We start from the raw sequence: 27,640 nt of genomic DNA, 5'->3' as shown, positions 1-27,640 counted from the left end.
TGCAAAGATTCGCAGCCTTTTCTCTCAGGGCCAGGCTGATGTTCTGGTTTGTTAGGAGTTTCCTCCTTATGCTAGCTACAATAAAAAATTGGCACTGTACCGTTAATCGCGCAGAAGAAGAAGAATGCAGGCCAGCACTTCTTTTTTGCTTTTTTCTCTTTAAAGAGGAAAAAAATCAGCTTTGAGACTGTGCATGAGGAAGGAAGTGGATTCAGCATTTTTGGGCCTAAAAGCAGTGCGGGTTTTGGTGAGAAACATTAAATGTATGCAGGCAGGATTTATCAGAGGCAGCTCAGCTGATGTGACCTTTGCCCTTTTGTCTCCCCCAGCAGCCTAAAACTGCATATGCCAAAGGTGAACCGTTTACACTTAAGACAATCTGTTTATCTCAAAACTGACGAGCTTCAAAACTTCGACTTTGTTTTAGATGCGACAGTTATTACGAAGCTACATTGCTAGCTAGCATGCTAACTTGTAGCTTTGTTTTTACTGTTTTCCTGAAGAAAACAGATGGCAGAAGTGTTACAACTGGCTGGGAAAAAGCAGAACACCGCCTTATTGTCTGCTCTAGCGTGTTTCATAGTGAGTGTGTGTTTGGGGGACGGTTTGTTTTTAGCTGAATCAGAGAGTGTCTCTGAAATAGAGAAGTTCTCCCAGATGTCTGCTTCGGATGCCGCCGCTCACAGAGAGTAGAGTTACCGCTCCCCCACCCTCTGTCCTCCACCTCCGACTCGGCTGACCTCCCCATGTGGAGTGAAAGGCCAGCTGGTAATGTTTATAGCTTCAGAGTCTGATCAAAGCCCCAGAGCCCCAAAGAGAGGAGGAGAAGAAAGCGAGACGGAGTCAGAAAGAGGAAGAGAGAGAGACGGATTTGGTTGGGGGGAGGGAGGAGAAGAGAAGGAATCACTCTGAAGTGGCTAAAATCAACTCTTACAGTTTCATTTTCATTTTAATTGCACTCATAAATTTTGTGAAGACTTTTTAAAACGTTTTCGTACCTCTTTTAATTTTGTCACATCACCCCAACGGCGCCTCAGGGGCATTAAAGATATTTTAAAAAATGGAGGAGTAAATTTCCGAAATTTTCTAGAAAAACGAGGAAATTTCTGAGCCCCAAATGTCAAACCTCTGTAAGAAAAAAACCTCAGAATTTTTTTAGATTAATCACAGAAATTTTCAAGAAACAACTTGGAAATTTTTGAGTTTGAAAAATTGAATATTTTTTAGATAAAACCGCAGAGATTTTTAGATCAATCTCAGCAATTTTCTACAAAACATAGGGAAAGTTTTGAGTTTGAAAAGTTGAAAATTTGCACAAAAAAACTGAAATTTTAAGACTCATATCAGAAAATTTCCAAAAATATTTTAGAGTTCCAAAAGACAAAAATTAGCACAAAACAAACTCAGAAATTTTGAGATTCTCCTAGAAAAAACAAAGAAATGTCTGAGCTCCAAATATCAAAGAAAAAAAACCTCAGAAATGCTGAGATTAATGACAGAACGTTTCTAGAAATAAACAAGGAGATTTGAGAGCTCCAAAAGTCTAGAATTTGCAAGAGAAACTTATCAATTCTTAGATTAATCTCAAAATGTTTCTTAAAAAAACTTGGATATTTCTGAGTTTGAACAATTTAAAAATTTTGACATAAAACCTCAGGTTTTTCTTTTTTTAAACAAAAAATAGGGTCATTTCTGAGCGTCAAAAGTCAAAATTTGCACACAAAAAAAACAAACAAAAAAAACAGCTGAATTTTGACAAAGTTTTGCAGACATTAGTAATAAAAATGCAGCTACAGATACAGAATTATTTTATGATTTCATAATTATGTTTTTTTCAGACATTGGCTTCTTTTGGTGCAGAAATGTGACGCAGGTCTCATGTTTATGATGTAAAAGTTGGATAAAATGACTCCAGATGCTGAAAATAATCAGATATGTATCTGATTTAGTTCCACACATGGAAGTGGCTCAAATCAGATTTTTTTTTTATTATTTTGGGGTAAAAATGTCTGAATTAGGCCATTCATAGTGCTGTGAAGTGAATGCTAAGTGAACATAGTGAACTGTGTTGACATATGATGAGTTTCGTATTATAAAGTGATGAAATGTGAAAATGTTGTAAAACGTCTTCATCATCTCCACGTCTTAGTCGATGCTTCTCATCTTCATCTCTGTAACATTTATACTCCCCAGACGGCCGGATTTCCCACAATGCTTTGCCATCTCATAAGGTATGGGCTGAATGATGGGGCTTTGTTGTGTGTCCCATCATCGTGTCTGGACTCGTTGAGAGGCTCTGATCCAGAGTCCCGCTCTGCTTATTGACCCGATCCGTACCGAACACGACGAGCGGGAGCAGAGGGGAAAGTCTTTACTTATTCATTCGCTCCCCTTCCTGCTGCCGCTGCACTCAGCCGCGTCTAGCTCCGCTGCCCGCCTGTTGAGGAGCAGGAAGTGGATGCTAAGTGCTGCGGTGCCCATGGAAACGCCTCGGGGACAGAAACTCAGGTGCCATGACCCGTATCTCGCTGCCCTATTAACCCACACTTTGTTTTTGGCCTGTTCCTCATTTGCTCGGCCCGTCAGATGCCCTCACACTCAGCTGCACATCCTGTAATCACCTTTGCCACTTCACTTCACCCATTAATCCAAATCCCCAAACAGCCCCGCTGCACCGCCTGATGGAGGCTTTTTTCTAGAGAGCCTCAAACCTCCTGCAGGGCAGCAGGTCAGGATGGAGGTGAAGGTTGGAGCCGTTCTCCACTGACGAGACAAATCACAGCAATGCAGCATCCAACTATGAATGTAGGACATAATAGACATTTCCTGGTTGGAAAACTGGATGACACTTTATTTGAAGGGGCTGCATAAGATGGACATGACATGTAAACATGAAGGAGTCTATAAATGTTTGGAACGGTTGTCATGAAGTGTCGTTTGGTGTTCATTTTAATGCAACTTTGCATTAAAATGTTGCTTTACTCTGAAATTTTGAGATTAATTTCAGAAATGTTCTAGGGGAAAAATCAAGGAAATTTCTGAGCTCCTAAAACAAAATATTTGCAAAAAAAAAAAAACTCAGAAATTATTAGATTAATCTGAATTTTTCCAGAGGTTTCAGAGTTTCTAATCCAAGTTTGCATTAAGATGACATTATTTAACCCAGACATTTTAAAATTTTCTAGAAAAACAGACATTTTTGAGAAAAAAGTCAGAAATTTTTAGATTCATCTCAAAGATTTTATTGGAAAAAAACAAGTAAATTTCTGAGCCCCAAAAATAAAATTTTTGCAAGAAAAAAAAACTCATAAATTATTAGATTCATATCAGGAACTTTTCCAGAAACAAAAAGGAAATTTCAGAGTTCTAAAAGTCAAAAATTTACAAGTAAATTATGCTGAAACGTTGACACTTTTAATGCAAATTTTAATGCACATTTGCATTACAAGTGTAATTATTTACCAAATGACACTTCATGACAATAAACATTGGGGTATCCTTCATGTTTATGTCAGTCTTATGCACACCCCTTCAAATTAAATGTTACCGAAAACATTTTGTGCAAAATACGTTTTGTTTTATCACCAAAGTGCAAAAGTTGTGCAAATTAAAACCGTCCTTTCACAGTGTCCTGTAGAGTCCCAGTTAGTTATAGTTTTTCCCCATTAATTCTAATTTTTATTTATTTCAGCTAACTAAAATGTTATCTCAGTTTCAGTTCTCATTATTTCGTTACTTCTAGTTAACTATGACATTAGTACCGACCTGTAGTCGTGGAGATGGAGACATTTCCTGTGCATTGAGCCCTTTGCTGCTGTCTTTTTGTCTTGGCATCATGTTTTTACATGCAGCTTTACTCTGCAGGGCTGCAAACCTTCTGCTTTTCGCTTTTATACAGATGATCTGTGATTTAAATGAAGTGCGTTTTGAAGGGTGGAATAATTTGCTCAGATTAAACTGTTGCCTTGTCCGTCACATTGACAAACCAGCCTCCCACCAACCAGCTGCTTGGCAACCAGTCGGTACTCCAGGGGATTATTGGTCCTGTTCATAAAATGTCATTTAATCCCAGCACAAACCCAGAGAAAATGTCACACTCTGGCATTAAATGAGCATGCAACGAATCTGAAACTAGATGGCATTTCATAAATTTTGACTGAATGTGAAATATTCTCACACTTTACAAGCTAACAGTAATAATTTCCCATGTTTGTTTGATAAATGACTAGCTAACGTCTCCACCCAGTCAAAGCAACATCCAACGGCTGAAAGTCGGAGCAAAAATTTGACCCCATTTATTACGCAGCGTTGGTCCAGATCCAGAAACACTGAATCCTCTTTCGTCTGGCGCAGTCGTTATGCCGACCCTCCATGGCGGTTCCCGTCTTTCCAGCATTAATCCAAACTTTCTGCTGCAGTCGTATCATTCTGCCTTTCTTCCTCCAATCAGCTGTCCAGGCTTGAATCCGTTCACACAGATTTTTTGTGAGGGGGGGAATTTTTTGCAGCTGCAGGATTGCTCACATTTGGATCGGTAATGATGCCACATTTTTGTGTTTTTAACGTCTGTTTGAGCAGCAGGCAAGCTGTTTATGATTATCTCTGTTTTCTAGTTAGTGTCAAAAACGGGGAGTTTACAAAGCTCCATTTTTAAATAAATTGTAGCTCTTCATCGTAAATTTGAGAAAACGTGTTATGAAGTCATCAGCACTGCAAAAACGCAAAAATCTTAAGTATTTCTGGTCCAGTTTCTAGCTCAAATATCTTGGCAGACTTAAAATGTCCTTTATTTTCCATTAATACAGAAAATGAACCTCTAAACGTTACATCACTGACAGGCGGCGGTGTATATGTTTCCTAACTGTGGCTAAAGCTGCTGCTAGCTGGTTTACTCATGATCGGAGGCTGGTTGGAGAATGGTAAATTGACAATGACTAATAACGGTTATCTAACACGTAAACACTGTTTTGTAAAATACAGAAAGTGAACCTCTAAACGTTACAGCGCTGACAGAGAGTATATTTTTTCCTAAATGTGGCTAAAGCTGCTGCTAGGTGGTTTACTCTCCGATCGGAGGCTGTTTATTTTATACACAGTTAGAGAATGGTGATTTTACAATAATTAATAACAGCTATCTAACACTTAAATGCTGTTATTATTAAACGTACCTTTTATTATATCCTTAAGATTATGAGAATGCAGGAATTTTTCAGCTTGGTTCCCAAGGCAAAATCACACCGGAAGTAAAGATACCCAGGTTTGAGTTATGGCGGCCATTGTCTGACGTCACTGTGAAAAGGGTCTATTCAGGGTCTGCATCCTTCCAAGGACTGGTCTACGTAGGACGGGTCCTTCGAAGGCCGTGAATAAACTAAGACCGGAAGAAAAATATCTGTGGATTCGGACAGGTCTAGCCTTCACCAACTGTCCCCGCCCCCACCTCAGCGTAACTCATGTTCCCAAGCAACCGTGACAGCGCGAAGCAGAGAGCGGAGAAGAAAAAACAACGGAGCCGAAGTTTGTTTTTCAGTCATGTATTACTTATTTCTATATTATTCATCACTTTTTATAGTAAAGGATGTTCCATAGTAAAAATGAAATCTCTTAGTTTGATTCTAAAATGTTCAAATGTGTACTGCACTTTTCTACAAGGAATACAAATTATTCATCTACAAATATAATACTCTCCACATCGCAGATAGGACATTACGGTTAAATAAACATATTATATTTGAAGGCTTAACTTTAATTAATCAATCAAACCGATGTGCTCTGCTTTGAAATACTTTATAAACCAAACATTTTCAACCAGACCTGTCTGAATAATATCGGTGTTTAACTCCCACTCATTGGGGAAAGCTAGCGGGAGTTTTTATAACAATGTGCCAGGAGTTAGGCGTTTTCTCTCGGTATACCGAACCTGGAGCGCCTGGCCAGCTGACAGCTGGAGGGGAGCTGGATGTTAAAGCAGCGGTAGCAGACAGGTCCGAAAATGTCAGAGCAATATTGCAATTAGGTGATGTATTGATGAACCGAGCAAATATTTGAGATTTACACACTTATATTCTCGCCTAAAAACGTTGTACCAAATCACGTTGTGTCATTTAAAGTGTTATAAAGCTAAATCATTTGTCGCTATTCACCGCCATTGATGCTCTGCCTGAACGCCCAGTTGGAACCCGCAATGAATTATGGGATATCGTGGGCCGTGAAGGATACACCGGACCCATCCTTCAAATCTGGGGAAAAGAAGGATGCATTTGAAGGAGTCTTTGAATTCGGACAGGCCTTGTCTATGGAGTTAGTTTTGTTTCACAATTATTCACTAACTCCATACTTGTCGCCACGCTATGACGTAATCGGCCTACAAATCCGTCCTTCGAAGGATGCAGACCCTGAATTCGGACACAGCTTCTTTCACTTATTTCACAGCCGTTACCTAGCAACGCCAGCCAAGCCCAGCCCGTCGCCTAGTTCCACTGGCAGATTATTTCACTTATAGCATGAGAAAAATGTATTATGAGTATAAAAAAAATCTATCAGTCGAACTAGTGCTTTTTAATTGATATTAAGAAATTATTGGCCTAAAAGAAACTCATGCATGTTGCTGAAAAGTTACTTTATTTCTCATTTTAAGTGTACTTGGTATTTCCTCTAGAAACTACCTAGTAGGATTTCATGGTTTTGTAGGGAGAAATTTGGCGAAGCTCCTCCAGAAGCACAAATAAAATGATCCAACAGTTTTCCCAGGCAGAGTGTGGCTTTTCTCTTGCTCTTAAAAGTTAAATTGTGATTTTGTGTTGAACTGATGGGATGTTCTCACCATGCAGGCATGCTCAGACAGACTGCATTGTAATTATTCATCATTAATCACCATAGCTTTTATTCCTGCATTTGAATCCAACTGTCTAAAATGTGCAGATTTGCACACCAGAGGAGCAGAAATGTAGCTGGGTCTGCGTCAGGGCTTGCCTTCTCAGCCGTCGGCCATGTTGGTGCAGGCGTCTCTGAATCTGCTGATTTACTGTAGGCGGTTTACTGGGCCCCGAGGAGGCGAGGACGAAGAGGAGAGAGTGGGAGAAGCCGGGAAAGGGAGGAGATGAGGAGGAGGAGGGAGTGACTCACTGATATCATTGCGCTGTGTGTCACCGAGTTGATGCCACCGTCACAAAGCTCAAACTGTGGACAAATGAATCCACTGATTACTGCCAGACCTGAAACACAAACCTGTCTGACAACAGGAAGTAGGCTAGAATATCTAAAGAGCAAAAGAAATTCAACAACGAATGAGAAACAGAGCAACTGGAAAAGGTTACAAACTAATTTCTGAGACTCCAGCGAACAGAGCAACAGCACAGACTTGTGCAGGTATTTGTTTTACAATTAAAAATTAAAGGATTTCATATTTTCCTTCCACTTGATCTAAAAAAAATCCTCTGTTATTACAAGCGCAATAAATTTTTCAGATTTAAAAAGAAGGGTAGAGAGTAATGTCTGATTAGAATTAAATAGGACTGAAACGATTAATCGAATTAATTATGATTACTTGTGATTAATTGTGATTATTGAAGTAATCACGAGCAAACTTGGCAATCGATTGTTAACTGGAGTATGTAGACCAAAATAAGGCCATTCAGAGCAGTAATTAAGCCAAAATTGTACAGAAAATATAAATATTTTGCATTTAAGATTTTTAAAAAAGTAAAAACTTAGTATTTTCAGCTTCAAATGGTTTTCAAATTTTATAATAAAATCTCCCATTAAGCACCTTTTGCTGTACATTTATTAATCAGGTAATCTAAAAATAATCCACTGTTGATGTTCAGTCAAGCAGAAAGGTCCAACCTTTCCACCTGTTGATATTTTTTTAGCTGCAGAGTCATTCTTTGCTGCAAATGATCAAGCTTTCACTATGGCAGTGCTTCTCAATTCCGGTCCTCAGGCCTCCCTGCTCTACATGTTTTAGATGCGTCTCTATTCCAGAACAGCTGATTCAAATGATTGCATGACCATCAGATACTGCAGAAGCCTGTTAATCACCCAGAGATACAATCAAGGTGTGGCAGAAGGTAAACACCTAAAGCATGCAGGGCAGGGGGGCCTGAGGACCGGAATTGAGAAACACTGAACTAAGGTAATGCTGTAATGTTTCTGCATTTTAGGTAATAAAAAGTTTATTTTCTTATTTATAAAATCAATGTAATTATTAATGTGTTTCTAATATTGTGTTAAAAAGAGGTTTAAATGAAAAATTTGCAGAGTGCATAAATTATTTTATCCGATTAATCGGATTGTTAGTTTGACAGCTAGTAGTTAAAATAATTGTTAGTTGCAGCCCTGATCATAAACCAACAATTTTAACTGTTTATAACCTCATGATTGTCTCTGGTTTCTCGCTCCTACAATTTAAGCTCCTTTTAAAGAGCTGGTGGAGAAAGTGACATGAGGTAACACACTGCAGGTCAGCTGGCTGAAAGAGGGCACTTTTCTTAGTACATAGAAACAAAGCAAATGCGAGAGTTTAACGCTAATGAGAGAAATAGTTTGTGGCCTTTTTCTTAAAGACAAAAGAGAAATCTTACAACAGCTAAAATCTGACGCTGCTCCATTTTTGCTTACATTTCATGAAGACATAAGTTTAGCTCGGTCTCTTCTTTGGAAGTTTTCATGTTGTTTCCTTCAGTGGTTCTTGGTGCAGCGCCCCCACAGGCGAGGGGGGGAACAGGTTTCCCAAAGAGTTCAGTTTGTTTGACGCAGTGCAGTGTGAAAACAAACCGCAGCTGAAGATGGAACAAATTTTGCATTTTGGTCCCCAATCAGACCGAGTCTACCGGACTACCAGGTGTGACAACACCCTGACGTAGCGCCACTTATATGTTTTAAAAAGAACCTGGAGCATTTATTCATTCAATCTTTTAAATTGTTGCGATAATGTAAAACCATGTCGTATTTATGCTGGTTGACCATTTTTTCTCCGTTTTGCACACTTCTATCAGACACACCGTTTCTCGTTCATGAACTTTTGCACCGAGCTAATAAAACTCTGTGACTTATTTCTGGTGGAAACCTTCATCCTAAGCGACTCGGCAGGAGTGTAAACATATCTGCGGGGGAAGAGCCGATTAAACCGAGGACTGCCTGGAGGGTACGGAGGCCTTTACTGTGTTTGGTAACGAGTTGGAGGTTTACTGAGGAATAGGAGCCGAATCAGACAAGCTCCAGTTCTGTTTACAGTAAATCGCTGAGTGGCTTACAGAGTCTGCAGCTCAGAGAAGGATAAGAACAAGAAAGGACACGGTGCACTTCATCATCTCGAGTAGGAGGTACCATGTATGGAGAGACAGGAAGAGCGTGATTTAATGCAGACATCTGACGTTACTGGACACAAAGAAGGAAAAAAAGCTGAGTGGGTTTTAGAAAAGTAGCGATCTTGGCTGTTTTTCTCAGATTACTTTAATTAAGTTGATTGTTTACATTGAATTTTCGATGTTGAGCTACATTGCTTGACTAAAACTAGACTTCTTTTGTTTCTGTAAGTAACAACTACATTTTTTAAATAAAGTGTTCGATAAAATCTGACTAAAACCTGAATAAAGTACATTGTGCTTGTAAAATATGGGGAAAAAATCATGTAGGGTAAATATTTGTATCAATATTTTTTATAATAAGAGTGCAAACTGTGAAGTCTACATTTTTTATCCTATTTTTTTTATTTTATTTTCAAAATTAAAAAATTAGATGTTCCTTCACAGTTGTGCACTGTTATTTTACACTACATTTTAAAATAAGACATTTTAAAATTTACACTGTTGCACTTCTCTTGCCTCTCTGTATAAGAAAATTGGACTGATCCGAACCATACTGCATTTTTAGGCTCATCAATCAGTCAAAGTAGAGAGTAGCTACATTTGGTTCGGATAGCAAACGAAGGTCTTCCTCATCCTCGTCGGGTCAGACCCGTCGGTCACTGGAGAAGTGCGAACGCTCATCACATCGCCTGAAAGCCCTCTGAAGGCCCTCGCTGAGCCGGTTCTCTGAAAATCTCCTGTTGTCCTCATTGGGAGGTAATTGGATAGGCAGCTCCTACATTGGTGAATCATTTCTCCTCATCATCCCACATCCACTGATGCGAAGTTGACTCATCTGCAGTTTGGGCTGCCAGGACAGCATGTGTTCTCATAGATTCATCATCAGCACCAATATAACAGTTGGGTACCTAGAAGCACCAGGATTGGACTTCGGCCACAAAAATCCTGTCCGTTCCCTTGGAAACGGTAGACACAATGTCTGTAATCTTCCTTTGGAGTGGTCCGTCTTGGGTCAGAAGAACCTTCATGACATATGACTTTTGGCATTCACAAGTCTATTTTTTCTGTCAAGTCTGAAGTCTTTCTCCACCAGCAGTTTTCTCCAAAAGTAAATTTCTAGTCTTATGTCTTCGAAAGATGCTAACGTTCCACAAGAGAATTTCGAGTATCACTTCTTTATCCACGAGTCTCTTAAATGACAAGTCCAAGTTCAGTTTAAAATCTTTGTCCTCTAGTCTATTTCCAGTCTTATGTCTTTCTCACTCACTTTCTCACTTTGCGGCGTCATTTATAGCTTTTGTGTCCTTGTGGACGACAGGATTTGGTTCCTTCATCACACACAGAAAAACATCTGACAGCTTTGTACCGCCACAGCGCGCTCCAACACCCATTTGTTGCGACCGAGATGACATGAAATTTATTTTCCGTTCGTCTGTAAAGCTACACTTCACGTTCACTCTGGACCGGCCACCAGGCAGATGCTCCCTGTGATGCCTGGAGGCTGTCGTACTCCAGGCATCACAGCAGTGATGTTAAGGACACTTAAATTCTCTGATTTTTATCACCGATGCTTATTGGCCCCCCAAAAAATTATAAAAACATGGACATTATTGTCAATTAATGATATCACCCCATGCTGCTAGCACTTAGCTTTCGTCAACAACTCAGAGGCGATGCGCAACATAAATAATCACCTGGCTAGAAAACAGTGTGCTAAATAAAAAAACATAATTTAATGAAGCTTCAAGGCCCCGAGAAATTTTAATAATCAAGGTACTCCAATCATTCGAGGAATCGTTGCAGCCCTAACTTTAACATCCCTCTGAACAAGTCAGTTAAAGTCCCTCTAAAAATTCTGTGAATGCTCAGTCCAAGTCCAGCCTCAAGTCTTTCTCTGGCCTGAACATCAATGTCACACAGCAGCACACCGTTTTAGGAAGTAATAATGGATGACTATGGATCAATTTGAAGTTATTCAGCAATGGAACAGTACAGTCACAGGGTCATAAGGAAGCTAATAAAAAGAAAAGAAAGCACAATTAATATCGATTGCCTTTTGAGGAGCATTGACTGCAACTTGTGGTGGAAGGATGTTGCCGTCAGTGTTGTTTCCTTCATTGGTCCTGAGTGCAGCGCCCCCACAGACAAGGAGGGGAACAGGTCCTTTAAAGAGTTTGGTTTGTTTGACTCAGTGCAGTGTGAAAGGGAACCACAGCAGCTGAAAATATAACAAACGTTTACATTTTGGTCCCCAATCAGACAGAGTCTGCAGAACTATATGGTGTGAAAATGCTTTTAGTTTTCAGTGAGTACAGCACATCTGACACACAGCAGCTTTCTGGGACCGGACATTTTCAGGGTGGAAATGGGAAATTCACAAAGATGTCACTGTGGCTTTTAGTCAGTTTCTCATGGTGCTGCTGAAACAGTTTACTATCTGATGTTCAGGAACTGACATGAACGACCAAAACGTTCCTGGTCCCTGAAGGGCGACGTTGCATTTTGTGTCTTTGCAGGAGGACTATGACCGCCTGAGGCCCTTGTCCTATCCGATGACGGATGTCTTCCTCATCTGCTACTCCGTTGTCAACCCCGCCAGTTTCCAAAATGTGCGTGAGGAATGGGTGCCGGAGCTGCAGGAGTACGCACCCAGCGTTCCTTACCTGCTGATTGGCACCCAGGTCAGTGTTTTTCTTCCTGTCCAGGAGGTCAAGTTTTATTAAAATAAATTAATTTAACGATTATTTTAGTAATTGATTATTCTGATGATTAATCAGATAAAATAAATTGTCACATTCTGCAGATTTTTAATTCAACCACTTAAGCCTTTTTATGTAATATTAGAAATGTATTAAAAAGATGCAAATAACTAAATTTTTTAAATGAGAAAATAAAAATGTTATTCCCTAACATGCAGTAACATAGCAGTACTTTAGTGAACATTAATCAGGGGCAGCAAACGATGAATCTGCAGCTAGAAATAGTGTTTGATATTTTTTAATCAATAATTTGATGAAACAAGGTGGATAATAGGATATTTTTTTTACAGAATTTGTACCGGGTGAAGCTAAAAATGTCACTTGAGGAGAATATCTTGGGAATCAAAGACATTTTTTTTTATCTTAAATGAAAAATGCATGTATTTATTTTGTACAGTTTTGGCTTAATTACTGCTCTTAGTGTGTTATTCTTTCAGCAAATGGCATTTTTTGAGTCTGTACTTCAGTCAATGATTAATCGATTACTAATATAGTTGGCGATTATTTCAGTAATGATTAATCAGGTTAATTGTTTCAGATGAAATTTTTAGTAGTTTTTTTTAGCTGTTTTATATTGACTTTTCATGGAGTTTCTTAACATAGTTTTCATTTAACTTTATTGTAATTAGTAATTTATGCAATTTTTGTTTATTTTTGGTTTTTAATATTTGTATTTTTGTCTCTCTATCACTGTCATCAACACAGTTAGGTTTATTCAGACTGAAGTTAATTTTAAATTTCTGTTTATTTCTCGCTTAACTCTGTTTTTTAAGTTATTTTCAATGCCTCCTGTGCTTTTTTTTTCTTTTCTATGTTAACATTTTGTTCTGCCTTCGTTGTGTTGAAGTCCTCTACAAAGATTGATTGACTCCAAACCCCCACATCAAAGAGGGTTTGCATAAATTGCATAAAGAGTTTTTGCGTGCATCAATAGTTGTCCATGTGTTTGTTGTAGAAATGCAGATTACACAAACACTGCAGTTTTTTTTGTTGTTGCTGTAAATTACAGCAATGTGGTTTTATTGATCTTTTATTGGTCTTTTACAAAACTATGATGTTTGATTTATTTTTCCATAAAGTAAAACAACAGACGGACATCTTTTATCGTTAGCCGGCGTGTTGGTCAGCGTTCCCCGGCAACCGAATGCCGGTGCAGCGGTGATGAGGAGGACGGAGTGGGTGTCTGATTTATGTCGTGTCAGCTGATGTGCGCTCTTTTATCAGTCCCCATCATGACTCGTTTGCTGCTCTGCGGCTGTGTGCGCAGGCTGCTACGACATGTACGATGGAAAAAAGAAAAGCAGATGGAAGCTTTGATTGGAGACGGTTATTATCGCTGGTGAGGAGGTGAAAGGAGCTGCAGTGGATTAAAACACAGAGGAACCGCGTGGCTGGCTCTGAAATAGTGCTGCACAGAATCAGGAAGTGAAGCTGAGCATGATTATGTTTGAATTGAGAAATCCCAGTTTCATCTGCAGAGTTAAGCTTTTTGACTCTGCAAAATAAACCTGAGTGTGCTGCATCAAATTATGCTCAGATTATAAACCAATCACTCTCAAGCTGACAGAATCAATCTGGAGGATCAATTATTTTAATTTGCATCGACAGATGTCTGTTACACCATTTAAGAGGAATAATCTGGTAATTATTTTATTGTGTTTGAAAAATAATTGCACTTCAGATAGGGATTATTAGTAAAATAAACAGGAATTAGTGGTAAAAATCAATAATTAAGCATATTAATAATCAACTTAAAGAGTAAACTCCAAATAAACTTTTTTTCTTGCAGATAAACTATCTAAATTGGCCATTAAGGGTGATATCTTTATGTTTCTGTGACATGTTTGTGTAAATTTGTTTAATTCTCCAATATTGGCCTTAAACCGCCTCAGTGCTGCCCTCTTTGGTTGAGCTGCGGCTACTGCAGTTGAATTTTCCTATTGGTTACAACAATCCACCTTCTAACATCAACACGTGAAAAGTTCTGCTTGATTTAACATCCATGCAGCGAAAGCCTGATCTGCTGATTATCTTTAAAAAATTAATAATTAGACAGTAAAAGATACTGTATAGGAGATTTTGTTAATTTTCTTATTTTTTGTAGAATTTGAAAACTGAATCACGTCTTGTTTTGTTGACGCACTCAAAGGGTCGCTAATATATTTTTGTTGAATATGTTTGGATTAATCAATTAACAATTAGAGATTATAATAATAGGAGATTTTAAAAATATTTTTAAAATGTTTTTTTACAGAATTGAGTGAAGCTTGGACTATGCTACTAGAGGACTTCTGGGTAGAACACATTTACAGACAAAAGTTTTTAATTTTTACCTTACATGTAAAATGTATGCATATTTTTGTACAGTTTTGACTAAATTACTGGTCTTAATGTATTATTCTTTCACCAAACATCCTTTTTTAGTCTGGCAGTTAGCAATTAATCGGTTACTAATTCTGTTGACAATTATTTCAGTAATTGATTAATCATGATTAATCATTTCAGCCCTAATTTTAAGTAGCTTTTTAGCACTTTTGGATGATCTTTTTATTGATTTTCTTACCATAGTTTTCATTTGTCCTTACTGCAATTAGTAGTTATGCAATTGTATTTTATTTATTTATTTTTAATCTTCATATTTGTAATTTTGATTAATCTGATTAATCATTTCAGCTCTAATCCAAGCATGCATTCATGTCATTGTATAAATGACAATTTTACATTTTAGACTCTAAACTAGACCTCTTGCAATAAGCAATAAATCAATTAATCACATGATAACTTAAAACAAACTCAATAATTTACATTTGCATGATTTATTGTTTTTCTCTTTTCTCTCTTTTTCTGCTAAAAACTTGATGACAAAAGCCTTCAGTCTGCTGCTTTGGAGTCAACTAGACAGTTTTTTGATGATTAATTTTGTTTAAAGAGACTTCATAATTCATTCTATTTGTTGTTTCTGTTGTTTTGTTTATTTATTTTGGATATTTAAAATGTCTTCTAGTTCCAATAATAAAAGTTTGTTATAATTTGAAGTTTATCGATCTTTGAGAACGTGCATTATATTGAAATTAATCTTAAAACAATATTATCGTTTATCACAATAACTTGTGGGACGATTAATCGTCCAGCAAAGTTTGTTATCGTGACAGGCCTACTCAAAACAATCATTAATATTTAAAGTTAGGACTAATTATGCATTATTTCTCAAATTCTAAAGTAGTAAAATACAATCACTTTAATAAAAACCTTCCATCTGTTGTAGATAAAAATGTGAAATCAGACGTTTTGTTTGCACAACATATAAATTGGTTTCAGGTCGAGCTAAATCTATTTTATTATATTTGTTTTACTGGCTCCCTCAGACAAAAGGCTGCTAATATTTTCCAGATTGACCTTCGTGATGACCCCAAGACGATTGCAAAACTGAACGACATGAAGGAGAAGCCAATCGCTACGGAGCAGGGACAGAAACTGGCCAAGGAGGTTCGTATTGATCAACTGATGAAGGAGAAGCAGCTATGTTCAGTTTTACTGCATGTGGATTTGATGCAGGAATGTTAACATGCGAGTTTAATTTCTGGAATGTGACTTTTGAGCATTCTTTGCTGTAAAATGAGTCCAGGAAAACATTCCTGGTCAGTATGGACGTCCAGCAGAGTTCAGGGCTGCAGGATATAAATCCTAAATGTGGTCTGCAAAAAATTACCCTCTTAAAAATAAAAAAAAAGATAATTATTATGAAGCTTCCTTCACACCGCCATGCATTTCTGGAAAACTGATTCCAAAATAAGGTGTTTTGATTTGGCCTAAAAGACATTTTTATTTAACTTCAAGTGTTTAAACAGCAAAATGGATTCCAGTAATGTTGTTATTAAACATTCAAAATGGAAAATGCTGTGTGAAGAAACTAAATCAACCAAAGCAGGAGTTTAAAATTATGCAAATTTGGCACATTCGGCATATTTCTATTTAACCACTTATTTAAACAATATTAAAAATACATTAAAAGATGCAAACATGCAAATAATTCACTTCCTTTTTAAATAAGAAAATTTCCATTTTATTGCCTAAAATACATTAATAGCAATCTTCCCAGCAGTTGAGACTCAAATGGAAGAATAAAAATATGCAAAATGTATATTGTTTATAATATTTCCCCTTTAAAAGCCACAGAAAAACAAAATAATTTCTGACTGCTGCATATTTTAGGTCAGAGGCGTCAAAACAAGAACTTTTATCAAGTCAAAAGTACTTGTGAGTCAAGAAAACAAAGAAAACCAAACAAATAAAGTTGTCAATTTGTTAGTTTTTTGTACGTAAGGGATTCTGTTCATCGAAGATCAACAACGTTAGAAGGACATTTGCTGTGTGAAAAGATTGACATCCAGTTTTAAAATTCTTCCAGGCTCAATTGATCAGATGAAATCTGGGTTGGAAAAATAGGATTTAGGTCACTTTCTTCAGAAACCCATCAGAAACTCTCTATTTGGTTATAAAAAGACAAATACTTTGTGTTGAACTTAATGTTTTCCATACCAAAACTTATGTTGGTAATAATTTTACCCTGATTACAAATAAAAAGCCTCCATCTGCAGTTGGAGGCCACAAAAAATATGTCCAAGGGCCACAAATGGCCCCCGGGCCACACTTTGAAAACCCCTGTGTTCCCTTTACTACAGGCTCTTATTTGTTAAGAAATGGTAAAATTGTTTCTCCTGTTTTCCATGTCAGATCGGGGCGTGTTGCTACGTGGAGTGCTCGGCGCTGACCCAGAAGGGCCTGAAGACGGTGTTCGACGAGGCCATCATCGCCATTCTGGCTCCCAAGAGGAAGAAGGGATCCATGAAGAGAAGACTGGGACCCCGCTGCATCAACTGCTGCTTGATCACGTGATGTGGCGGCTCCTCCGGATCCTTCTAGTGAAAGACCACAAACCAAACATGGACTAACGGCAAAAGATGGATAAAATGCAAAGACAAAAACCATGAGGATTGAGGGACAAAACAACAGCTAGCACTGGGACTCTTGAAGTACCAGAAGCCTCTCCTGAACTGAGAATGCCGTTTTTACCAAAGGAGCTCAAAACCCATCATTCTCTTCTTCTACAAGACTTTTGCCTCAAAAGTACCTTCTTTTATAACCATTTTAATAATTTTTTGTTTGTTTCTGTCGCTGTATGCCATCACAGGAAAGACAAAATTACATTTCAGCTTTAAGATGAATGCTTAATTCATAAATATCTCTATTGTTTTTGGAAATAACTTTTAAGTTTATCTCCAAAATGATGGAAGAGAATAAGTTTTTAGCTTTGACATTTTGTCACGGGAGACTTAGTTTTACATTTTTAATTTCAAATCTTTAAATTCGGACAAATTGTGGACCTACAGCTATGTTATTTTTAAGGTTGTTTTGTAGTGTGGCATGCCAAAATACTCTGAGATAGAACGAAACTGAGGAGTTCACAAGAAAATGAAAATGTTTATTATCCATTTTTAGAAACTATATTATGTAGAGTTTATAAGATTGTATCACTAAATCAAATATCATCAAGATCATATTTTATCAGCTGATAAATAACTTTTTGTTATCATGCAGTAACTTGCTATGTTTTTATCAATTTAAAGAGAGAAATTGTAGACTAACTCATATATTTCCCAAAGAATGCACACCTTTCATTAAAGGGCATATATCATCATTTTTTCATTTAAAAAAAAAAAAAAATTTTTAAACATTTTACATACTTCTTCATCAAGAATTGTGTTTAGAAGCATAAAATAAAGGTGAGCATATTATAGTTGGGATGGCAAGGTCTTAAGCTCAAGTTTGAATTCAACAAATTAAGATTTATCAACCGATTTATCCAGTCAGGAGAAGAAATTTAGAGAAACTGTAACTTGAGTACTTAGCAAACCAGCACCCTACAAACGGATTTAAAGGTGATCTGTCTCAAGCCGAGTCTGCCTGTAATTTAATCCTGTTTCAAATTTCTGCTTGTGCCAATAACTCGGCATCCAGAAAGCCATAATTTCTGCTCTGGTTCAGACCCGTGTTATTATTGTTCGCAGGCAAGCATAAGTACGATTCTCCCAACAGCTGTGTGAGACCGTGGTTAAGGAAAGTCTCACTTTTCTCCATATAATCACTCTGTCAGAATGTTACTCTGAGGTCTCTCATGCCACTCAAACTCTATGGACCTTTCTGTAGTTACGTTTTCCTACAACACTGTATTTTTTTTTGTCTTAAAATGTCACTTCAAGCTAATGCTAATCAAGGTAGAAATGGTAAAATACTGACATATAATCAGACTACGGCTATAATGAGACATTCTTTTCCATTTGGCTCAGACAAAAATAAATAAAAAAAAACAATTGCTAATGGCTAACAAAGCTAATTCTGCCTCTAAATATCCAGAAAGATTGTTTATAGAAAAAGAAATCTGAGATTTACACAGTCTGTAGGAGGTTTTGAATTACAACAGAGTATTAGGGCTGCATAAAAAACAAATTCACCAGAATAAAGTAATAAATTTATGACAACAAACTCGTACAAGAATAAAGTCAATATTACTTGAAAAAACAAGAATAAAGTTGTAATAAAGATAATAAAGCTAGCTGTCCTAGCCAAAACCCTGAACTGTGGATCATCCTTTAAATTTAAGATTTAAATAGTTTTAGAAGCACAGAGTGAAAAGTTTTCTGGCAGAACTTTTTGTGGGTGAGAAGCAATCTCTTCTTTTTACTTATTTACTTCCACACTACTGCATAGATGACCTTGAATCCTAAAGCCATCCTCTGTTTCAGTATTTCCCAATTTTAGTTTACTCAAAAAATAATTTGTTTGGGAAAATTGCGTATCAAAATCACTACTCCACTTTCGAAAACATCAGAATGCTGATTGTGATTTTTTTCTGTTTCATTCTTTCATAATTTTTAGGTTTTCTGCCTCTAAAATTCGATGATATATGCCTTTTAAAATCATCTGGCTACTATGACCCAATACTGTCTACGGCACAACAATGAAGCACAGCTGCTGCTGCTCCATTTCCCAGCACAACAATGCACATTCCCTGTGCTTTCCAACATACCCATTGTCCCAGGAACAGCTGTCTGAAGCACACAAGATGCACACGGTTCTGTCAGGCACAGCAGGAATAGCACACCATGTCAGCAGGAACAATCAGAGGTTCACTTCGCCCAAATCCTGCAACAATGTCACCAAATACAGTAAAGACACTAATTAAAACAGTTCTATGTCAAATAAAATGAAATTTGGTTGCCTTAAAAGCTGATAAGTTACAGTTTAAACATTTAGAAACCTATATATACAGTAACATTTAATATATTATTGAGCTAGCTTCAAAGATAAACAATCACCACCTTTGGATGAATACCAGGGTTTCACTAGTATTTACCTAAAAACTTAGAGAATTTAGCTCCTTGCCTTAGCTTACTGAAAGAACTGACAAAGCTAATGTTAGCTGTGTTAGCACCAAATGATAGCTAGCTAGCTAATCAATACCAACTCAGCTTAATTTACCGTATGTTTTAAAATGTAGCTGACAAAGTTATGATGTCAAAAGGCTCTATAAAATGAAGATATATTTCAATACATAATATCACATTAACAATGATAACCAAGATAAGTTAAAAGATAAGGGTTAGCATAAGTACTGGTTAGCACTTTGATTTGGAAAAACAACGCTTTCTTTGTTCTTATAGGTTACAATTGTTTCTGGCTAAAAGATAAACATCAATCTTTGAGGTCTGTCTTTAGTTTTACTTAGTAGAATGTTCTCAAACTTCACTAGATCTTCTAGGTTAAATAAGGAATGGCCGTCTTGGGCTTGTGCAGTGGCTACACACACCAGTCCGAAATTGCAACAAGTAGCCACAGCTTCTCTTCACATACTGTCATGGCATTGCTCTTGCTAAATAAAAAAAACTCATCTCATGAATCAACTGAAACAAACAACACATGTTGTCCTCCTTTGCACATGGAGATTGGTATGCTCTCCAAGTTCGGGAGATGTGAACACACCTCCAAATTGCGTATATAAACATTTCCTCTTGCACGTCAAGATTGAAACTGTTGGTGGAAGAGCAGAAACCTCCCAAATATTTAGAAAACATTAGCAAATTGTGAGGATCCTTCCTAATGCTAGAATTTCTGTAATGGTAGAATAGAAATAGGAAACAGAATGGGCACGAAAGCCGTGTTCTGAGTATTACATGTGGAGTAAGGTCGTTTTTCTCACACAAATGAGATTTTACAAATTTGCAACCATTCATTGATACTATCCTGTCTTAATTTCATTTGGAAATGGCATAAAGGAGTCCAGTTGCAGTTTGTCAAGCTCAGCTTGTCAACCAACAAGGATTCAAAAAGGTTCTGGTTTTAAAACTCACAATAGAGAAGGAGCCTAACTGGAACTGCTACCGACTTTTGGCCAAAAATAACCCTGTATTCCAGAAGCCTTAAAAGGATCCAACCAAATAGAAGAAGATTTCAGTGAGGAAGCCATTATTTGTTTGGTGCCACCATCATAAAACTTGTAAAGACAACTGCACAAAGAAAATAACACACATTTCCATGAATTTGGACACTTTTCTCATTCCATCAATCTAAAGTAGGCTTGGTGGCGATGAACTCATTGTTCAGGATCATGATGCATCAGTCCACCAACCATAGAAACATAGGGTTTAAACGGGAAAAACTGATTTATCAGCTGCTGTGAAAGAACATTGGAGAATAAAATCCAGGCCTCAATGAATTCAAGTTACCAGAAAACGCATTGATTTTTATGTTTTTGATTTGAAAAGACTGAATATTCTCTAACAGCAGTAATCCCATTTTGTTTTTGTCAGTTATTTGTTTGTTTGTTTGTTTTTTGCTTTTTATTGGTGTAATTGTAAGTCACAAGATTTAAATAGTAATCGAAAACTAATGCTTTAAAAGAATAGCTGGTGCTATCCAGTTTAGGAAAGTCAATTCAACAGAATTTAGGCAGAAACAAAATGTGAACTTTTAGTGGAAACTTTAAGGTTTTTTTTTTCTTGACCAGCCAAATATCAAAATGTTTGTCCCTTTTTATTTAAAATGCATTTAATTTTTATTGCATTTTTAAAGACATTTCTCAAAGGTGCCAATTCTCCCTGTTGTTTTGTTTCATATGATTAACTAAAGCTTTAACGTTGAAGGTGCTTCTTCTCTCTGTCCCAGCCTGTGTTGCGTAACGGTCCTGTCAGCAGCGCTGATCACTGCACGAGGAGCGGCCGAGCCTCTCGGACAGTTTTGCTCGCTTTTGTCATGTGAAGGTCCCCCCTCTCCTCCTCAGGATCAAGGACCGAAGTGCCACAGCCAGCAATGCATTCTCCCATTGATGCTCCTCTTTTCTCAATAAACATGTTTCCTGTGTTAACAGTCTGGCTTTGGGTTTGGTTAATTCTCCAAAAGATCTATCAGCTGCAGGAAATGAGTGATTACAACTTTTGCTGTGATGATTCCTGGAAGTGCAGATTTTCTTGTTCATAAAAAGACAAAGTGGGCAGCAGTTAATTGGTGTTTTACTGATAAAAAATTTAAAAAGGGCTACTATATTTATAGGTGAAGTTTGCATGTTTTTCAATGTGTGCATTGGTTTTGGTTTAGTTAACTGGCCACTAATTTTGTGCAAAAACACAAAATTTGATCACGTACTTTTGTCTAGTTTACAGTGCAAATATCTTAGTACACTTGAAATAAGGCAAAACTAACCTACAAGTAACTTTTTAGCACAATATAGAAGTTTGTTCTAAGTCAACAATTCCTTAACATTACCTGTCTGTCCATTACAAATGTGCACAAAAGTTTGATTTTCTGCTAATGTTGAAAAAACACAATTTTGCATTTACGGTGTTTCCATTAAATAAGAAACACAATTAAAATCACACATAAATATCTCTGTTCACACAATAAGCCATTAGAAAACATCCAGCGCCATCATCGTTCTACCACTTCCTGGTGTCTTGTTTGTCGTTTCTGCCAGCAGTAACATCCAATCGTTGATCATGTGACTTGTGTGATGCAAAATGTTTTTCCATTGCAATTTTGAAAATTACACAAATTGTGTGAAATTTACATGAAATTATACTAATTTAGCGTAATACTAGCCAAAATAACCCCGTCTCATCCTTATGCAAAAACATTTTATCAAAAAACGTGATCTTTTTCAAAATAGGTGTATTTTCATAAAGTGAGATTGTTTTTCAAAATTTCAGTTGTGCAATTATATGATCAATGGAAACGCAACTTTAGATAAAAACAGAAGTATTACTTTCACTTAAAACAAAAGTGAAAAAACTCTGCCAGTCAGACTGGTACTTTTATTTATCAGTATTAATGAATTATTGACTTAAACAAGCTCCATGTGTTAATGAAAAGCTACTTCTGAGTTAGTACCCTCTTATTTCAAGTGTTTAAAGACATTTGCTCTAGAAAACAGACAAAAATACTTGGTAAGTTTGTGTTTTTGCAGTGTATGCAGCTCCAATGTAAAAGTGGATGTTCTTGAGGTTCATGTGATAAGTGCAGTTTCATCATTTCTCTGACAGTGAGCAGTTAGCGCTTTGCCTCCTGTTTCGAAATTCTTGCTTTCACCATCTGCCTCAAACTCAACACTTCCTACATTGATATATAAGAGTGATATGCTGTGGCAGAGTGCATGTATCACGGTGTGCATATGATGTTTCAGTGCTGGAGCTTTCTTTACAACCCACACACTCAAACTGCACACCTGTTTTTAGGTTTCAAACGATCTTATCATCAGCTTGGTATAGTCAAATATTTCTGATGGCGACCTGTTTATTATTCCTATTTTGCAGGATCTCTAAAATAGGATTAGATGTTTACCATGACAATGATAATTATAGCCTAACAGGTGGGCTTTATGAGATAATTGGAGCTCAGATGATGGAGTGTAATTACTTTGACCTCGGTTCTCTCATGTACCGCGTTAGAGTATCTGTGAATATAATTTTACAGACCACATTCCTGCATGTATCATGCAGAAGTGAGAGCCAGGTTTATGGTTGTTGAAAAGCATCAGAGGAAACTAATAAAAACATATCCTGCATTTACACTTTAGTTTTTTAAATTTAAAGAAGGGTCATTGTCAACTCCTCAGATTAATTTAGTAATGTTTGTTTATTTACAGTTCAGAACTACCATTTGGAAAGTTTCAATCACTTGTGCTTTTGAGTTTTCCTGTGTTTACTTTCTGTCCTTTCAACCAGAGCCGGCCCAAGGCATAAGAAGTGTGTGCAGCTATGTATGACCTTTTCCTAGGCGCTGCAGCAAAGTTGGGTAGTAACTTTTATGAAAAAAAAAATAATAATTTTAGGAGTTTCTCACTACGCTGTACTTTTTACTTTTACTTGAGTAACTTCATTATGAAGTATTTCTACTCTTACTGGAATTTTAACCAAAAACTCACCAGACACAGACACACACCTGCAGTTTCTAAGTTTCATAAGTTTTTTTTAATGAAAGAAACTAATTTTGAAAAATGTTCTTTTGCCTGATTTTGTTATTTTTTTGCTATTTATATGAATTATTGTCATTTAAGTATGAAAAACATAATTTGATTACATGTAGCAAATTAACTCAGTTTTTTAAAGTTGGAGTTCCATTCTCTTTTTTCAGTGTAGGCAGATGAAAAATAGTCTTCTGGCTAACTCTGGCACAGTTACAGAATTGTTATTAATATGCACTGTCCCTATAATGACAAATAAAAAATGTAAATGAGAAAACATGCCAAGTTTAACCTCTGAATGGCTGAAAAACCAACAGGAAGCTTTTGAAGTGGTCTAGTCAAAGACTACAGTACAAAAACATAAGGTCTTACCACATATTTTGGTCTAGTTTCCAGTACAACTATCTTAATATACTTGAAATAAGACAAACTAACTTAAAAGTAACATTTTAGCAGATATAAAGTCAATAATTCTTTAATTTTGATTAAGGAAACTTGTTCCATTGGGAGATAAATTAAGGTATAACATGGAAAAATGTCTTGTTAGAAGTATGGAACAAATACTTTTTCATAAGATTTTGCAGTATAAACTTAAAATCAAATCGAGTTTACATGGCATGACCTTAAACTGAACTTTCATGTTTGAAAAATCTCTAATGTGACTGAAGTAAAAAAAAAAAAAAACGTTCCTCTGAACTGAAATTCCCCAGTGAGGTTAGAAACTTATTGGCAGTTTATAGCAAATGCTTGATGGCAGTTGTTGCTGCCAAGGAGGACACAACAAGTCATTTGATTTAGAGGGCAGCTACTTTTCTACATATTACCTCGGAGCACCTTGAGACTTTCCTCTTGTAATAAACCCTGGCGGCTGCAATAAGAGGAGTGTAAATATTAAAATCCCCTGTGACAGGAGATAAGATCATAGAGTACAAAATAAAGAGAACATCCATAGTAGTTTTACATCGCATCACTTTTGTATTAAGCGGTTCTGTATTCCTGCTGAACAATATGGACTTTAGAACCCTTACTTATTACAAAATGGCTGCTGAAATATCCTCTCTCAACAGATATCCCTTTGCACTTTGGTTTATTCAAGTAACCACGTTATTTTCTTGGTTTTTTGTCCAAAGACAATCCTGATTTGGGATTTGTAAAGTCCCAAAACCAGTTTCGCACACCGTCTGCGGTATAATGCATTTCCTTTTATCTATTAAAATTTACCTGAAAATGTTTCCATCCTAAAGCCACAAGATGGCGACAGGAGCTTTGTTACAACAGCAGACCTCTAGGAGCTCTGCGTCAACAAGCTAACTATCATTCAAGTTATTTCTAATGGTATTTATGAAAGAACAATGTTAGTTATTTGTTATTAGTTATTAGTAATTTATTTGCTTAAATTAGATATATTTCCAATATTTAAACCTATATGTAACCCGTCTCAGGTCCTGTAGGCTGACTTCACAACTGACACACTCAGGCTCACTGTTCAGATTCCATCAAGAGCTAAAAATCAAGTAGTTGGTTAACATCAGTTAACAGCAGCTAACGGTTGTAAAATTAAACACAGCTAAAACTCACAGCATTAATGATGTTAACAGTTGAAAACATATACAAAACATGGCAAAATTACACACTAAATTCTGTGTATAAATAAAATATGTGTTAAAATGTAATACTTGTAAAGAAAACGCAGTTATGACCGATAGAAAATGGGGACAAGCTGTCAGTTGCCGGTTGCTATGGTAACCACCAACCGTCAAGAGCAGCAATGTGAGGAGAAAATAACTTTTTGACCAAACAAAATTGATTTAAAGAATAAATAAACCAATTCTTACCAACTTCACATCTATAACATTGCTAAAATAAAACCCTGTTACATAGAACCTAAAGCGTATTTTAGATCTTTAATCCAAATTGCATCTGATCTGGATCCAGATGTATTTCTATGCTAAGTGAATACACAGGGACAAATGTTAGCTGACAGCACTAATTATTTTAAATTTATTTATTTGAAGGTGGATTAGATGCTTGCTGCAATAGATTAAAGATTATTAGATTGCTCCTTCTGATGGTGAGGGTCAGTTAAGGTGTCTTGGAAGCATTTGTTGTTTGATGATTATACATTTAGAGATGCATTTCTCAATTAAAGTTTAAAAATAAATACAGTGTGAGACCATAATGCTGCTAACATTGCCTCTGCATCAACCGGGTGAGTTATTCTTTTATGATGGATGATTTGGAAATGTAACAGCATTTCCAGAGAGAGATCTGCATTGAGACTAAAATAGTGTAAATTACTTCTGATGGAGAAATTAGTGCTAATCCAATTTCCTTTTTCTTTTCTTTCATACACACAAATCAGATCAGTATTAGTGAGATGTGGAAGCTGATTTGTTCTGACCACTGGAGGTTTTTCCTGCTCTCTACCTCGGCTCTGCTCAACTACTAAATAATACTAAAGTATTTCTACCCTTATGGATTTGGACTGTTTCTATGACGGTGTATTAGGACAATTAAAGATAGAAAAAAATAGTAAATTCCTCCCAAAAAAAACTCTGAATTTTTCAGATTAATCTCAGAAATTTTCTGAGTTTCTATAGTGGAAAATTTTAGACTTTTGAATTTTCATCTTTTTTCTAGAAAATTTTCAATTTCTCTAACTCTGATATTTCCATGTTTCTTCCACAAAATTTCTGAGATTAATCAAAAAATTCTGAATTTTTTCTAGAAATTTTTTTCTCACAAATGTCCAGTTTTTCTAGAAGATTTCTGAGATTAATCTCAAAATAAGATAGATATGAACGACCATCTTCCATCTCTCTGGTGACATCACACAAGGTAACTGATCAGAGTTTTTGACACCTATTTGTATTTCTCACAAGTTTTTAACCAAATTCTTATTGCAGCAAAATGTTGCAAAAAATTAAAAAAAAAAAAATCTGGTAAGAATAAAGCACACTGAATGTTTTTTTTGTTCACTCATGGGTGAACAAAAGTCTGCCCTCACCATGGCAGACTGAAATTTTCAGATTTTATTAACAATTATCACTTATTTTCTGGTCTTTAAGATGATTTTGCAGAAGTGCTGTATAAAATAGATGTATTTTAGATGCGGTCACATTCACAGGAGTATAATTACAAGTATTATTGTCTGAATATGTATACATAAAAAAACAGATTTTACTTTTCTCAAATGTCTATTTTTCTGACTTTGCTTTCAACAACAACAGAATATGTCAATCAGGTAGCCTGGACTGTCTGAAAATTATATTACCCTGAAATGTCATATATTTTATCTGTCCAGCAGAGTATCCAAAAAAATGTTCGTCCAGTTTCGTCTCGTCAACAAAAACTCGCAGACATCTCATCATGTCTTAGTCATCAATGACACGTCGCAATTTTTGTCATTGTCTCGTTATCATCATGCAAAAAAGGTTGTCAACAAAATAATTTTGTTATCGTCATTATTATCAAAATTAATGCTGTTGTGGTGAAATTATTTTTATTTAATAAAATAATATGATTACAAAATTCAGGAAGATTGGTCGATCACTGATTTCCCCAAATTAAGGAAATCAGCGCCAATAAATTGTCTGGCCCTAATTTCATACATAAAAATAAGAAACATACAAAAATGGCAAATAAAAAGGATGTATAAAGTTGGAAAAACCTGTTTTAAGAGAACTATATCAAAATACACATTTTAAATACTGACTTTTTGAAATGTATTTGATTCTTTTGTTTTGTGCCCCCGTGAAATTAATTGAAAAATTAAAAAAAAATTAATAAAGAAATAAAAGCAGAACTGAAAATCCTGGGCGCACCTTGGGGCCCCTGGTAAAAGTGCCTTAGGACCGCCCCTGTTGGCATCAACCTCGGCCTGGCCTGGATATGCAGGAACCAGCATCCCCTTCGCCGCTCCACGTTTCCAAGTAGCAGCCAGCGCAGAGCTTCCTCCCCCGCCTCGCACCCATTGGTGGCCGGGCACGCCTGAGTCCAGCCGGTGCCGGGGCATTCCCTATCCTTGTGCTCCGGAGGAAGTAGTCACCCCAGCGCGGCCC

At 36.6% G+C, this 27,640-nt stretch overlaps 1 protein-coding gene and 1 long non-coding RNA gene across 2 annotated transcripts in view; one reads left to right on the top strand and one right to left on the bottom strand.

Moving 5' to 3' along the window:
- The window catches only part of rhoq (ras homolog family member Q), a 27,447-nt gene extending 5,957 nt beyond the window's left edge, over positions 1 to 21,490 (top strand). The window contains exons 3-5 of the mRNA XM_014975638.2: positions 11,825 to 11,989; positions 15,458 to 15,553; positions 16,802 to 21,490. Of these exons, the coding sequence (XP_014831124.1) occupies positions 11,825 to 11,989; positions 15,458 to 15,553; positions 16,802 to 16,963 (423 nt within the window). The 3' untranslated portion in view covers positions 16,964 to 21,490. The remainder of the gene's footprint in view (positions 1 to 11,824; positions 11,990 to 15,457; positions 15,554 to 16,801) is intronic.
- On the bottom strand, positions 16,847 to 27,633 carry LOC148155384 (uncharacterized). Its single transcript, XR_015765443.1, has 3 exons — positions 27,404 to 27,633; positions 19,155 to 19,270; positions 16,847 to 16,986 (listed from the first exon to the last, which is right to left on the bottom strand). It is a non-coding gene; the product is annotated as an uncharacterized LOC148155384 (long non-coding RNA).
- Between the last annotated feature and the right edge of the window lie 7 nt (positions 27,634 to 27,640).

Source organism: Poecilia mexicana, unplaced genomic scaffold (assembly GCF_051168715.1).
Source record: "Poecilia mexicana isolate PSO_F unplaced genomic scaffold, ASM5116871v1 scaffold_15, whole genome shotgun sequence".
In the NCBI taxonomy this organism is placed as follows: Eukaryota; Metazoa; Chordata; class Actinopteri; order Cyprinodontiformes; family Poeciliidae; genus Poecilia; species Poecilia mexicana.
This window is presented reverse-complemented; position numbering and strand designations above follow the sequence as displayed.